General features: G+C 39.4%; 1 protein-coding gene across 12 annotated transcripts; it reads left to right on the top strand.

Moving 5' to 3' along the window:
• Positions 1 to 52: 52 nt before the first annotated feature.
• On the top strand, positions 53 to 15,643 carry cxxc5b (CXXC finger protein 5b). 12 transcript variants are annotated; one of them, XR_014629865.1, is made up of 4 exons: positions 883 to 1,241; positions 4,624 to 5,638; positions 13,564 to 14,715; positions 14,885 to 15,643. XR_014629865.1 is itself a non-coding variant. In XM_084430778.1 (3 exons), exons 2-3 carry the CDS (start codon positions 4,814 to 4,816, stop codon positions 13,603 to 13,605), a joined length of 870 nt encoding a protein of 289 aa, XP_084286904.1. In that variant the 5' UTR covers positions 53 to 163; positions 4,624 to 4,813; the 3' UTR covers positions 13,606 to 15,641. The 12 variants fall into 12 exon arrangements, 8 of the variants coding, with proteins under 8 accessions (XP_084286904.1, XP_084286907.1, XP_084286902.1 ...); XR_014629866.1 differs by having other exon boundaries at positions 957 to 1,241; positions 4,624 to 5,646; positions 13,564 to 14,728; positions 14,896 to 15,642; XR_014629867.1 differs by having other exon boundaries at positions 1,100 to 1,241; positions 13,564 to 14,728; positions 14,896 to 15,641.
• Positions 15,644 to 16,248: the final 605 nt, after the last annotated feature.

Raw genomic sequence — 16,248 nt, 5'->3', positions numbered from 1 at the left:
CCCACACTTCAGCTGGCCGCCTGCCAGACACACGGGACGCTCACAAGAGCTGGAGTGGACTCAAAGCGACGAAGAGGAGCGGACGGACGGACAAATGGACCCACAGCAAAATGGCTCTTCGACCACAGAAAGTCAGCAAACACAGAGAAACACGACGATTATGGTAACGACCCTTTAGTACCTTCCAATTCGGACTCTTTATATGCTGACTGATAGATAAACTGAAATTATTTTGTGGGTACTCCTATTGAATAGGCTATACATTAATAAATTCCATTGATATTTCTTGAAATAATTAATCTAAAAATAGAATTCAATAATATAAACACTAATATACAGCAAGTAAAATATATTGTCAATCTCATTAATAAATTAATACATTTTATAAGAGTAGCCTACTTTTTGGGTATTCCTGTTAAATACATTAACAGATTGCATTAATATTCATTAATTATAAAATAACTAATCATATATAAACAATAACGATATACAGCAAACAAAATACATTAATCTAATTAATAAAAGTATACGATTAACAATATATTTAATGTAGGCTATGCCTAACGACATGTTGATTTGATAATGAATGCATGAATTATTAATAATATTGCAAAGTAATTATTCATTAATTATATTTTGATTTAATTGATTATATATTATAAGCAATAGCAATATACAAATAATTATTGTTTTAATATTATTATGCTATTATGTTTCAGTTTTCATACACGTACAATTATTATGTACAATTTGCATTTCATTCTCATTACCATATTTCGGAGTCGTGTTTTGCATATTAAAATATCAATCAGCACCAAGTTCCTGGAAAGCCTGAATGTGCAAAAGTTCTGATATAATACATCAATCACGAGCGCAGCCAACAGCCATTAAGAATGGAGTCAACAATGGGCTGAGTGTCCAGCCCTCTCAAAACTATTCTTCATTCATTATTCCACTCTCATATGCATCACCGCAGACAGCCCCTCGCGCTCATCCACACCTCTTAAAGGTTATTTATTTTGTCCCCGACGGAAAGTCCACTTCGGTTTTTGTGTGAAGCTCCAAAAATCTATGAAATGTGTTTGCATGTTCTTCTCCGGGCGCGAGGATGTGGAGGTGGGATAGAGAGACGCGAGAGGCTGGAGGAGCGCACGCGCTCGCTCTCGGACAAAGTGCGTTCTGCGTGTATCTGCCGGTGTTTGGGGGCTATTGAAGGAAACAACGAGAATAATTCAGTCTGGGTGAGCATTTGCTTTCGTTTGGCTCTTTTAGCTTTTATTCTCTCTCTCTCTTTTATATAAATCTCCGCAGCGCGTGAGAGCACCGGACCGCTCGGACAGTCGGAACGCTCCCCTCGGCTCACGAGCGGTGCGAATGAAAAGACGCCTGTGTTTGCAAATATGCAGATACCCTATATGTATCGAAGGGAGTGGAATGAGACTTTGTTGAGGACTGTTCAAAGTTACAATGACATTCAGCCAAGACGAATAAGTTGGCACTGAAATAACAAGGGAATGTGCTTAACCAACGCGACGTGTTGGCGCATACCGCGCGCTGTCACCATAGACACATCGGTCGAGATGAGACAAAAGGGATTTTGTTTTACTTTCTAAATGATCGGCGTTACATCTGCTTGATAATTTGCCCATATGCAGTAAATGCATTGGTGCAACTTTGCCACGCGTAACCGAAAAGGCGCAGGGAATAGTTGAATTTACGGCTATTTGTTTGTTGTTTGCTTGCAATGTTGTCAGCGTAAACATAGCTACTATTGTGACATTTTCTGTTTTTATTGGTTGTCTGGATAAAAATATGTGGGATATACCGAGTGGGAATTTCTGAATTATTCAGAATTTCTCTTGGAGAGACGACGGTAAGTATGAATGCACGTTATATGTGCTGTTGATTATTAATCCATTATGAGTTGTATGCAAACTTTTTGTGCGTGGCGCGTGCAGTATTTGCATTTTGATCATTTAAATGATCTTTTGTGAATATATCTGCAATTAATCTATGGTCTTTTGCTGGGATTGATCCAGTAAGGGTTTAATTGAGGTGATTGGTTGACAGAACATGTAGATCTTGAAAAGCAGGTCATCTTGTTTAGGCACAGTTGGGCTATTTGTGCAGGTTTGGCTATTGTTCCCTGGTGATGTCCAGATCTCTCTACGTCGAGCTATTGTCCCTCTGGCTCGCCGCAATACTGGACACAGCAATTTCCAAGCCTCATATATGTTTGACATGAGGTAATCTAGTATTACATTGCTGAGTGGGCATTCAAACTGTTGCTAGGAACTTATTTATCTGTAAGCCAGGTCAATCATTTACGGAAACCCTCACTAGATGCAGCTTTTGTCCTGGTTTACCTGCAGTTGAGGGGTACCTGTCTCCAGTAAGTTTTTATTCCCATCATGACTCTGTGATGACATGTAATTGATATTGTCATCTGTTTTGATATGGAAAACACCGTATTGTAAAAATGTTTTGGCAGGTACAGTAAAAGTGTGTTTCACATGCTTTTAATCATACTGTTCAGTGTGACTGAATCAACCTGAATACATTAGGTTTCACTAATTAGTGCAATTTTTAGATATAGCTTACTGCATGTGTGTACGGTAAATATGTAGAAATAACCAGGGCTAGTTGTCACAAATGTTTATTTTTGAGAGTGAATTCCTATTTAGACACAAACTTTATAGCGTTGATTACATAAAAGGCTAATGATGCTTCCGCTGTTATTTCACCAAGAAATACAGTTCATTTAACACACGTTGACCTTTTGTGACAGCATTGTCACAGTGACAATGAGTTAAATAGCAAAATTCAAACAGCTCTGAAACACAAAAGCAATTCTTGAAACATCCAAGTAATTTAAAAAATGTGACAACTTGCCCCAACCTGATTTTTTTGTTTGTTTGTTAAAAATACTCTTGTTTTGAACAAGATATTTGAAACCAGAATTCTAAATCTTATAGTAAAGACAACTTCCCTGTTTGACAACTAACTAGCCCTGGTCTCTCTGATGTGCATATTTATTATTTTATATTCTTTCATTCATGCGTGCTTGTTTGAATGAATGGCCAATTACATCATCTTCAAAGACAGTCACTCACAACCTTAAGTAATTTTTTTTCTCTAATTATCATGATAGCATGCTTTACTGAGCATGGCAGTTAATTGAAATGTTAAGTCGTTGACGAGCGTGCGTATACGTGCGTCAGTGCGGCTGAGCTTGCACCTAGACATCCTGATTTCACTGTCGGCTCACCCCAGGGGCTTTGCGCTTGAGCTCACGATTCCGGTTTCGTGATAGAACAGACCGCCTGTGGACCCTGATAGACGTCTCTCACTGAAGGAGAATTGCTGTCACCAGGAACGGGCTTTTGCAAGTAAAGGTTATGAAATTTAACAATTTAACAGACTCAAACCGTCCAATTCAATATCCACACAAAATCTCTTCCTTTTTTTTAACTTCACAGTGAGTTTTAGTTCCTTGGAAGCACAGCGAACAAAGCGTAATTGTCACTAAAACGGATATCTAGGACAGATATTATGTATAAATGTTGGCTGAGGAATCAAAACGGGTCAGATGAGGCCAAAGCGAGCAGCAGATTGTTTGTCACAGTGAACTTGTGCCTATTTCAGCAAGCCAAAACAATAAGCTAATAAAAATGGGATATGATTATTTCGAAAGTATTAGATATATTAAAATGGTGTGTGATGATGTGCTGTGAGGAACCAGAGGGGTGAAACCGACGTGACGTGTTCTCCACACTCTTTAGGTTTGGACACCGTTCAAAAGTTTGGAATACTTAAAAAGTCTCCTATGCTCACCAAGGTTGCAAAAATACAGTAAATATTGTGAACTAATATTATCATTTTTTTTATTTCTTGTGATGCAAAGCTGAATCTTCAGCATCATTACTCCAGTCTTCAGTGTCACATGATCCTTGAGAAATCATTCTAATATGATGATTTGCTGCTCAAGAAACATTTCTTATTATTATCAATGTTGAAAACAGTTGTGCTGCTTAATAATTTTGTGGAAATTGTGATACACTACCGTTCAAAAGTTTGAGGTAACAAAAAAAGAATACTTTTATTCAAGGACACATTTAAATTGATCAAAAGTGACAGTTATGTCATTTATAAAACGTAACAAAAGATTTCTATTTCAAATGAATGCTGTTCTTCTATCATGGTTTCCACAAAAATATGAAATCATTTCCAACATTGATAATAAGAAACGTTATTAATAATTGAGCACCAAAGCAGAATGATTTCTGAAGGATCATCATGTGACACCGGAGTAGGACTGGAGTAGTGATGCTAAAAATTCATCGTTGCATCACAGGAATAAATAACAATTTTAAATGTATTAAAATATAAAACAGTTATTTTAGACTGAAATAGTATTTCACAATATTACTGTTTTTACTGTATTTTTGGAACGTGGAACCTTTCCGAGCATAAGTGTCTCCTTCAGAAAAAAAAACATGAAAAAATCGTAATTATTTTCAAACTTTTATCCAGTAGTGAAACACTCTGCCTCTCTTCATGAACCATGCATGTAAACCATGCTTGCTTTAACCTCTTTGCGTATCTTCTATCTTTCCTTTCTAGGATTCTCAGGCCTTAGCGAATGGATGTGTGAGATGTTCATGAGGCTCGACTAGTGTGGACTGCTGATTCTCCAGCTGTGCGCGCGTCAATCTGGTTTTGGCTTCGGTCTTCAGAGGAACGTTGCAACTCTATCCCCCCCTTCATCCTAAGCTCCCTCATCTCCCTCTCCCTCCCCCTCACGCTGTGGCCCATGTCTGCCAGCGGAGGGTCCATGGAGGGAAGTCGAGCCGTAGAGGATGAGGAGGCGCAGGACAGCTGCTGCGGGGATGAAGACACGTCCCCGGTGGTGGAACGGAGAAACCGCAGTGGCATCATCAGCGCTCCTCTCAGCAAAAGCCTGAAGCGCTCACGGGCCCTCTCGCAGTACATCGCGACCTGCTCGGCCGCTGCCGTCGCCAGTGTCGCAAACGCTAACAGACTCGCTCAGAGCTCCATGGTCGCGACGGGTGTCAAAGCTCACCCTACGGCCAGCCAGCACAGGTCACAAGTCGGGTACGCCAAACTGGACCGGGGCGCGTTAATGTCCGGTCTTCTGGACTCTCCGAGCGGCCTGCATCTCGCCCAGGCCGCCGAGCTCCTGCGACGGGCGGGAATGCTCCTTCCGGTCAGCGACCCTTCCAATGTCAGTGTGGGAGGGGACATGGAGGCGGTCTCGGCTTCTGATTCGCTGGGCAGTGTGATGGACTTCCCGTTGTTCGGCAATGGTGGAGTGGGCGGCAGCTTTCCGTATCACCCGGGGCTCTTCATAATGACGCCAGCGGGAGTGTTCCTCGCAGACGGGGCGCTTTCTCACGTGACCGGCGCGTCGGAACACCAGCAGACGCAGAGCGAGATTTCTTCGGCCATCAGCGCCAACGGGAAGAAAAAGCGGAAGCGCTGCGGCCTGTGTCCACCCTGCCGGCGCAGGATTAACTGCGAACAGTGCAGCAGCTGCCGCAACCGGAAAACCGGCCATCAGATCTGCAAGTTCCGCAAGTGCGAAGAGCTCAAAAAGAAACCTGCTGGCGGGCTGGAGGTAAGATGGTGAGCAATGTACAGTAAATTCATACAAATTATGGCTGTAAACTAGCATCACCTGCACGGGCACCACAGCATAATGCATTGGGGGGCATGTGCTAAATCACTTGACAGCACTTCTGACACGTTGAGCTGTGATGCTCATGCAGGTGTTGCAAGTTTGAGTGTGGTTTGTGTCATTTCTTGATTCCCTCCCCTCATCTCCTTATCGTTTCCTGTTCTCTGTACTCTTCCTGTGAATAAAAACTCTTCCTTCATGAAATACTAGCAGAACAGATTTCATAGTGAAATCAGTCTTGAAATCAGTCTTGCGTAAATTCAGTGCAATCGTGGATTTGACTAGAATTGATTAAATTGCAACTAATTAATGCAATAAATAATGACCTCTGACCCATACAGAAATTCTGTAGCAAAGTATTTTTATTTTATTTTTACACTAGCTATTTACACTACCATTCAAAAGTTTTTGGTCAGCAACTTAGATAATAATCAGAAATGTTTCTTGAGCAGCAAACTGGCATATTAGAATGATTTCTGAAGGATCATGTGACACTGAAGACTGGAGTGATGATGCTGAAAATTCAGCTTTGTCATCACAGGAATAAATTACATTTTAAAACATATTACAATATAAATAGTTATTTTAAATCGTAATATTTCACACTATTTACTGTGTTGCTGTATTTTTCATCAAATACATGCAGCCTAAGAGTGAGACTAAGAGACTTATTTCAAAAACATGAAAAAAAGATTTGAGCATCTCACTAAAAAAATCTGGAGCTAAGACCAAAGACGTCATCTCACGCATGTGCGTATAGAACGTCTTTTTAAAAATATCTTCCGTGAACGGCTCCCAAATCTGTTTGGTTTGCCACAATAATATAATGGCTTTTAATTTCTCAGGAAGTATTGATATATTGTGATCTACTTCAGTTAATTAATCTGCACATCATGTAATTCATTAGATTAAAATGTTTAATCGATTGACAGCCCTAGTTTTTACAAACAGTCTACATAGAAATTAATGCTGCTTGTGTTTATAAATAGTCGCAAATGAACATTACTCATCCTGACAAATGGCAAGCTGAATGCAGTTTCCCATCTCTCAGGCAGCGTAACTTGAGATGTTTCTGCCTTGTTTACAGGCAGGTTCAGGTGTGGGAAAATTATCTCTGAGTCTGTGCTGATGTAAGCTAGTTAGGGTCTAACTCTGCGAGATTGGTGTCATGGTAAGATTGGTCTAGTTGGTTGCTTTTTTTTTTTCTTTCTCCTCGCAAGGAAAATGTTAAGGCAGCATCATAATGTTCCACAGGTAAGGTTCCCCTTCACTGCCCGCTATGATGAGATGATTCAGAGTTTCTGCTATCAAATTTAATGAATTTGAATGAATGCAATGAATATAAAATGTTGAGCACACAAGTTTCTAGTTTTCGGTCCGTGGGACTTTGGACCTATAAGATTTCAGTGTGGGCGACAACAGCATATGGCGCAGTCAAGTCATGCCGGAAAGATCGTATTTATAAGTTGAGCGCAAATGAATGCCACCAAGTTGTAATTACAAGTGGGAAACTGGTGGGATTGTCATTAAGGCCCGAATTTCCAAGTTGGCAGTGGATGCGGTGTCTGTATTAATTGTAAATTTGCTAAAATTACAATTAAACAAACTGGCATGAATAAAATACCGTGGTATTGTACAATTACAATAGAATATGTAACAGTTTAATTTAAAGCACCTGAAATCGTAATAACGAAAATAACTCTAAAATACAAACTTCCCTGGAAGTCTTGAACGAACGAATACTTGAAATAATACTATTACTGCCATGCCATTTATAAAGCTGAATTTGGAAAAACAAACTAGCATGCCACTCTTAAAATTTATTACATATTTTCCAGAAATTGTAATATTAGTTTGCTATTCTAAATTTAGATTTGGCTGTGTTTGGAAATGGAAAACGATACTACCTACACTGTAAAGTGTGTACTATTCTTTAAAAATAGTAAGTGAAACAGTAGACATTATTTTACAGTAAAACAGTAGTATGCTAAACTGTTGTCACATGACCTTCGCATATGACTGGAAATTAAATCAAATAAAAAAAAAAATAATAATTTTGCCTTTTTTATTAAAATTTGCGTAAAAAAAGATGAATGAAATGCCAATGCAACTCTTTGTAAATCCTATAATCAGGTGCGTATAAGAATAAGTAAATAATCTAATTAAAATAGAGAAATCTGTATGCTGCTGTAGCTTGCAAAACTTATTTTAATACGTTTCAGCCATGCAACCTTGATGATGGTCATATGAAGGTCACATGACTAAACATCAAAATAAGATTTGCAAGCTATAGCAATATGCGGGATTCATTTTATTTTTGTTAAATTATTTACATGCATCACAGTTGAAATGAAAGTGCAATGCATTTCGGGACACAATGTAATAGATCTGGCATATGTCATCCAGGTATTTTAGGAAGTGTCCACATACTGTAGCAAGAGTGTGGTGGTATGCTATTCCAAATGAATTGCTGAATAGCTCCGCCCACAGAGAAATCTCAATGGCCCAAAATCCTGCTCCATACAGCTTTATGTTAAACATTAAATAGGGTCTGATTTTGTTGCATTAAAGGTAGGGTAGGCAATTTTCAGTGAGGCTAGCGATAGCGAGCTAGCTTTGAAAGCATGAGATCACACCCTCCCTTCAGAGTCTCCAAAGCCCAGCCTCCTTCAAAACACATGGATGCTTACAGCAGGGAGCAAACAAAAGCGTCACGAGAGACAGTTCAACTACCTCATGTCTCAAAGCACATAACATTAAAATAATAATGCACATAAACAACTTAAAGAGATCTGACCTGTACCACCTGACTGCTGCAGATTCAGTGTTGCCATTGAAACGCATAAATTCGAGTCACAGACCCTGAGTATAACGTCACAGGTTTCCATCTCTTCCAAATTACAGTCACGGCGTAAACGCAGTATTAGCTCGTTGTTTTGGTTCAGGAGGATCTGTAAAAGACGGCTGCTGTTTCGGTGCTCGGTGACTGACGTCTGTCTAATAACTCTGCATAGCATGAAACGCACTGATGACGTGTGATGTCTGCGCGAGCAGCGTGCGCGGAGGTATGGAAATACATACGTTGACAGGCAAGGTAGGACATCGGACTGAATGCAATGATTGGACGAACATTTTATGGTCCTACGCCTTCCGCAGACGATATATATACATATAAATACATCTAGACCACTTAACTTAGTGATTGCTATCAGGATGTGAAGACACTTTCAACCAGCATAACAGATAATGTTAATGCAGTCACATTAACAAATTTTGCAGACAAAAAAGGTCTGTCAATAGTGTTGTGATGATATATGAAACATCTCACACAGAAGTGACTTTCAAACCGAGCAGCTTTCTGTTAAAGCGGCCTGCAAAATCTTTGTGGGGTAATGTCTCATTTTTCACACAAAATTCCAGATCGCGTGGATTTCCATTTAAATGACTGGATTTCACTGTGAAAACAATGGTAAATGTGACTGCATTTTTACTTTATGCTACAAACTTTTTCTAAATTATTCATTTAGGGAGGTTAATACAATTATTTATATGAGTGCATATGGGGCTTTTCGTACATGTTGTGTGACTATGTATTTGTTTGTTTTTTTGTAGCATGGCAGTTTTTATTTGTGCATATGAATTTGTTTTCATGCATGTTTGCGTACATGCATGTGCATATGTGTGTCTCTGTATGTGTGTGACAGCCTCATATGGTCCATCTGGCCTTTGCGTCTGTCATCTGGAGCACCAGGTGTCAATGTGTCCCAGAACCCCTCTCTTTCTCGTCCTCCAGAGGCCCTGAACCGCATGTGTGTGTGTGTCTGTTTGTGTGTACAACCTTGCAGGAAGAGGCAAACACAGCCCCTGTGAAAGTCATTATGGACTTGGTGTGTGTAAGAGGGGTTGTGTGTGTATACGTGTGTGTACTGACCAGTGACCAGCCCGGTTTCTTTGAGAATTACAGCCTTGAGGAGGTAGAGACTGAGGTGTTGGTGTGTGCAAAAGTTTAGAGGGCTTAGTTTGTGTGTGTTTGTGTTTATGTGTCTCTATGAAGTCTAAGGCCTAAAATACACTCGTTGCAAGCATGTACTTTGCAAGCATCACACTTTGTCATATTTCTAATCTATAATGCAACACAAATATGTTACCACAAGGAGTGCTATAGTGAGAATTTGCATAAACTGTCTTTTGTCTTTCAGGTCAACTACTGTCATGACCGGCAACAGTTTAAATATAATCTTGCCAAGCAATTACATTTTTTTTTATTTGTTTTACTTGAGCAGCTTTTGTAGATTGGTAACTCTTAATATGTGATTCAAACAGAATGTGTTTTTGAGGAATGGCAGGGCAACACTGCGAGTGCAACGGTCAAACACATCCATCTAGCGCATGTTTACATTGAAAATCAATGGGAAACCAGCGCAGTGGAATGCAAAAACGCGGTCAACTACTGTCATGGCGGGCAACCGTTTCAAAATAATCTTGCTAAGCAATTTTACATTTTTAGTTTATAGATATGTAACACTTAAGAGGAATTCACACAGAACGTGTTTTTTTTGCATTTTATAATATGAGAAGCAAGGCCGTGGAATAATTGAGCTGAGCATTTGTGTCATGGGAAAGATGCTACAAAAGAGTGCAACGCTCAAACATGTTGGTCTAGCACTACAAAAACCATGGAAAAGCAAGAATTTGCATACTTGCGTTGAGTACATTTCTTGGCTAAAGCCTCGTTCACACTGCTGCGTGTTGCTGACCTAGTTGCCCTAATAACGCATATGAACATTACTACTGCTGAGATTACATCACATGATGACACTGAATCAGGTTTTTAGTTCGAAAAAAATATATTTTAGAGGAAACAAATGCTAATTATAAGTTGGACCAGTGCAACATGCATCATTTAAAAGATCAACAAGAAATGTCTTAGTGATATTGAAATGTCGTACACATTGTATGATTTTGGGCTGTCCCAGACAAAAGATGACCCATCGTGGTGATCTCTGTGGTCGTGGCTCCTAAACGGTGATCCTACGTCATACAGTGAGAGATGGCCAAAGATGGCCGCTGTAAAACAACCTGCAATCCTCAACCTCAAGCTCCATTTGCAAAATTGACATGCCTATCAAGCCATGACCGCGTCCACAATCTCATTTCTGACTTACTCTTTTTTTTTTTTTTTTCAGCGCACATAAAAATCACAATTGCCAAATGTGGCGCTAGCGCATGCTGATGATGTTTTATTCTTCTATACTAATTCGCGTTGTAGACTACGATTGAATAGATGTCGTCATCATCGTACAGTCTACATAAATGTCGTACCCAAGTTTATTAAATCCATGTTGCACAGTGTGATTTGTAATGATCTTATGTCTAGCAAGCATTATATGCAGCACATGATGTTAGGTTGTTCTATCGCTGGAAGCATAACTGGGGTTTTTATTGTCTTGACAGTGGTTTGTGCTTTTTATGTGCGTGTTTCTCAGTGTGTTTTTAAAATGTTTTAGGCATATATTGATGGTGGGTTTGCGTATATTACTGTGTGTGTTTGTGTGCTTTTATTGACAGTGAGGTTGGTCTGGTTGAATACGGCATAGAGGACTTATGGAGTTTAAAGAGCCTTTATTGACAGGTCACAGTCAGTGGTGTGGGGGTCTATTGACTTCTTGATGCGCGTATGTGTGTGTGTGTTTGGGATGGATAGATGTGTTTTTATATGTAGGACCTTTTATGTGTTTTGAGCCAGCTTAGGCCTATGCGTTTTGTGCAAATCTCATTCGATTTCTGGCCATTGATCTTACCTTGCATGTCATTGCTTGCATCTTTTGTTGATGTGCGTTTACTGCATGATGACACATCTCACTCCATCTGTGTGGTGACCGGTATCTCGGAAAGTCCCTGATAGCTGGAAGTAGGAGGAGATTGAGTGGGCGGGGCCTCAGACATTGCCTGACAGGCCCCTCCCCCTTCCTCTAGAGGAATCTCAGTCTCACAGCCAGGCGACTAAAGTATTTTAGGAACAAGTGTGTGTCAGTGTCTGTGTATGTGTGTGAGAGGCAAAGACAGGCAGACACACATTATAACAACATATATCTGTACCTGCTTGCTTTTACATACATTTTCTCATCTGACATTTCTTTAGTGGTGTATGATAAGGCAGGTATCATTGTTCATTCTGTTTGTGCTACAGACATTACTGATACCTAAAATCAAGAGACTTGTAGAGAGGAGCATGCAACCTGCCTGAACACCCTAGCAACCACATAACTACAGACATATACTTAAAAACATACTACAAACTCCATAGCAACTGCATAGCAACACCTTAGCATTGTGGCAATGACTTCTGCACAGACACCACTCACCATTTTCATCAAAAACATTTAGCAAAATGTCTACTGTATGTTTATTAGAGATAGGGTGATAAATGGTTTGACTAAATTTTTTATTAAATCTAGCGATACATTTCCACAAATCGGCGGGTTTCAAAAAAGAACAAAACAATGATATTCACAATAATAATATAATAATTAAAATAATATTAAAGCATATTGTTTTTTGTATCAGAAATAAACAGTAATAATTACAAATATCATAAAATAATATTAATAATTAAAAAAAATGTTTGCACAATGATAATTTTGTTGTCAAAAAATAATACATTTAATTGCATTCATAATAACAATAATTCAAATTCATATTATATTTTTTATAGTTTATTAATAATTTAATTATTAATGTCAAAATTCAGAAATAAACAATAAATGTAATTGCAGAAACAGCAACAAATACTATTAATAATAATAATTCATAATAATAATAACAATTATGATTATTATTAATAATAAATTATATCATTAATAATAATAATAACAATATTATTATTAATTATAAAATATTCATAATGCCTATTTTTATTTTATTCTCATAGTATAATGATAATTTAGTTATGAAAATAAAATATAAGTTCAGTTCTGCTATATAGGTTAAAATCAAATGCATTGATATCAGCCATAAAAAACCCAATATTGTCTATCTCTAGTGTTTATTGTGCCCTTGATCCTCTATTCTTACTTTCATTCCTGTGTATGTTTATGTGTTTGATGTTTGATATATTTTATGTGTTTGTGTTTGAGACACAGAAGAGATGATGGGTTAAAAAATAACCTTTGGAATTCATCTGGTGAGTGTTTGTGTGTGTGTGTGTGTGTGTGTAAGAGAAAGCGTGTCTGTCCATGCACTCACGCTCTGTCTGATTGGCCATGTGCATGGGCCGACAGCCCATCTGTGTTGGCTTGTCTGTGAGGTCGATGAGGGAAAAGGGGGTCTGGATGCGTGTGTGTGCGCATACAAACGCCAAAGCCCTGTCAGAGAGTAATGAGAGAGTGGGAGAGTGTGTTTGGGAAACAGAGAGAGGGACTAGGTCATGTAAGGTGAAGTCATTGCCTGTGCATGTTACTTCATGATGAAGGGAACGCTCCCCTCCCTCTTTTTCTCCCTCGGTCCTTCGTTCTTTCGTTCTGGACGTCTTCCCAGGAAACGCTGCCGTTGTCTCCACTCTCCCAAAGTCCCAAAGCCATAGACTACCCCTGCCCAGTCCCAAAGCAGGCTGGGAAAAAATCTGCCATTTGCACCACTGCGGTATTTCAGCCCTTTACGGTCTTAGCAAGTCTGGCTCCGCAGAAAGAGAGGGATTTGCAACAGAAACGGGAAACGGTCTAGAGATGAGGGTTGAGAGTCCAGTTTAATGAGACATTTCCTATTTTCTTACTGTTCCATTGTTTATGTTTATGTTGAATTATCAGTGACTCATGCTGTTTTTCTTCCTTGTTTCCTTCCTCTGTCTTTCCTGTCTTTCCAAGAAGGTGATGCTGCCAACCGGAGCTCCTTTCCGATGGTTTCCGTAGGGCTGCTGGACCCTCCCCCCATGACTTCCATCCCATAATGAAGGACTCTCGATGGAAAGTGACGCTACTCCCACTCGGAACGCCGTGGCGCTTGTAAACACTGGGTGCACACAAACAAAAAAAACAAATGAAGAGCGGAATGAAAGCACTATTTGAAACCGAACATGTCCTGAACCAAAAATAAACAGTGAATGGCGGATTGTCATTCCGTTTTTCTTTTTTCCTCTGTTCCATTTGAGGAACCATCTGAGTTCTACTTCAGAATCTTGCCCTTTATTGGATGCTCTGGAACTATTTGCCGCCAAATGGAAAACGGACAATCATTTTTATTTGTGTGTTTAGTGGTTTTGTTTGTCCATGTGTGGAGAAATGCCGTAATTTCGTTTAGAGAATGTAATCCCAAGGCTCTGTTTTAAAGCTTGTGATAATTAAGGAGCACTATTGTAATTTAGCACAGTGGTTCTTACTGACTGCCTCAATGTTACGATTGCCTTTTTCGTTTTGTTTTGTTTTTTGATATGTCAAACAGTTTTCAAGTTGCTCAATATTTGATACGAAGATGACCGTGAAAAACACTTTAATGTAGCATCCCTTACTTCAAACATGTTTGAAAGGTCCTTTTGGGTTTGTCGTTCTGGTTGTTTGTTTTTAAATGCTGAAGGCCGGCTGAGATTGGAGGGAAGGTGAAGCTGGTGGAACTACAACATTTAGACCAGCTGATGGTGTGTTTGCACACCAGCTATGCGTAGGACCCGCCTCCTTTTTCACGCATTTTCAAGCCTTATGGGATTGGTCAGATGGAAACCACAGTCCTAAGCATATGGACTGCCAAAATTCAGGAAATGATTGATGTTTTATGATAATATTTCTGAGTAGGATGTTTTATTGCTGAGTTACCCTACGTTCCAGAGCTCCTTTAAGTCCCTTTCACATGATTCACGTCATTGAATTCTCAGCAAGCGTTGCGTGAAATGGTTGTTCTGAGACGCTCAAAATTTAGACTATTTCAACTTTGACCCCATTTGTCATTGAGTTTTCATAATGTAGACAAGGATTACCAGACAATTCACCTTTTGTATCATTGCGACACATTGAGCTGTATAACACAACGTCTAGAACAGGGGTGCCCAACCCTGCTCCTGCCGATCGACTGTCCTGCACAGTTTATCTCCAACCCTAATCAAACACACCTGAAGCAACCAATTAACGTCTTCAGGATCGCTTGAAAATTAAAGGCAGGTGTGTTTCATTAGGGTTGGAGATGAACTGTGCAGGACAGTCGATCGGCAGGAGCAGGCTTGGGCTCCCCTGGTCTAGAACAACCAATCTTGTTCCTGGAGATCTACCTTCCCGCAAAGTTCAGCTCCAGCCCTGATCAAGCACAACTGAACAAGCTAATTAAGATCTTCAGGAGCACGTGATAATTACAGACAGGTGTGTTGGATCAGAACTCTGAAGGTAGGTAGATCTCCCCCTGGTCTTGAGAGAAACATTTTGAGAACTCTTGTCCCACATTTTTTCTTGGTTTTTTTTAAGCTCATATAAATGGTAGCTCTTTCATTTTCACTGTGTACGGTTCTCTGATTTCTTTCTACCCAGCAACCTTGTGAATCGGCCTTCTGTAATGTTATCTGTAACGCTTTTCATGTGAGTGTCAAAGTGCATGACGCTTGTGTTGAGATGTGCACTGAAGCCCTGACACGAGTCATGTGAAAGGGGCCTTAGGCTAACCACATAACATGGACACCATGTTGAATAAGTGACTTATTTTTAGCTGTAATTGTCATTTTGGTGTTTTTTTTTCTTCTTTTTTCTTCTTCAATCTGAACAGGTCCACTCCAGCTCAAATACTGATCTAGACTGAGTTAAATGCACAATACCAAAACAAATTCAAGACAAAATCCAACAGCACGCCATTCCCGTGCCGTATGGGGCCAAATTTATTGGTATGCGTAAATGAATGCATGTATTTGTGTCCAAAGCCAAACATTCTGAGGTCTTGGCAGTCCTCAATTTAATAAACCGAGGTGCAAATCAAACATTTCTATAGTCCATGTCGAAATATGTCATATTCTATAGCATTTGCATGATGATGACCTTTTTAAATGAATGATTATTACTTGTCTTGAGCTTGAGATATTATCAAAGGGATAGTTCACCCTTAGTTCTGTCATTAATTACTCACCCTCTTATCGTTCCAAACCTGTTAGACGTTCGTTCATCTTCAGAACACAAATGAAGATCTTTTTGATGAAATCTGAGAGCTTTCTGTCCCTCCATTGACAGCTTCACAACTACCACTTTGATGCTTCAAAAAGTTCATAAAGAGATCGTAAAACTAATCCAAATGAATTGAGCGGTTTAGTCCAAATTTTCTGAAGAGACTCGTACGCTTTATATAATGACCAGATTGAATTTAGGCTTGATGTGCAAGAATGAACCTCATTGGTTCTTGCTTAAGCTCAAATGTGCTGCGTAACATGAAAATGAACCTCATTGGTTCTGGCACGTCAAGTGAACAATGAGCTTCCATTTACCACAACCGATGCGAGTTGATGAATGTTTATATGTGAATAAAAGCCTAAATTAAATCTGTTCATCATATAAAGCGATCGTCTCTTCAGAAAATGTGGACTAAACCTC

The sequence above is a fragment of the Rutilus rutilus genome (assembly GCF_951802725.1).
Source record: "Rutilus rutilus genome assembly, chromosome: 14".
In the NCBI taxonomy this organism is placed as follows: Eukaryota; Metazoa; Chordata; class Actinopteri; order Cypriniformes; family Leuciscidae; genus Rutilus; species Rutilus rutilus.
The sequence above is the reverse complement of the archived record's forward strand: the minus strand, read 5'-3'. Positions and strand labels throughout refer to the sequence as shown.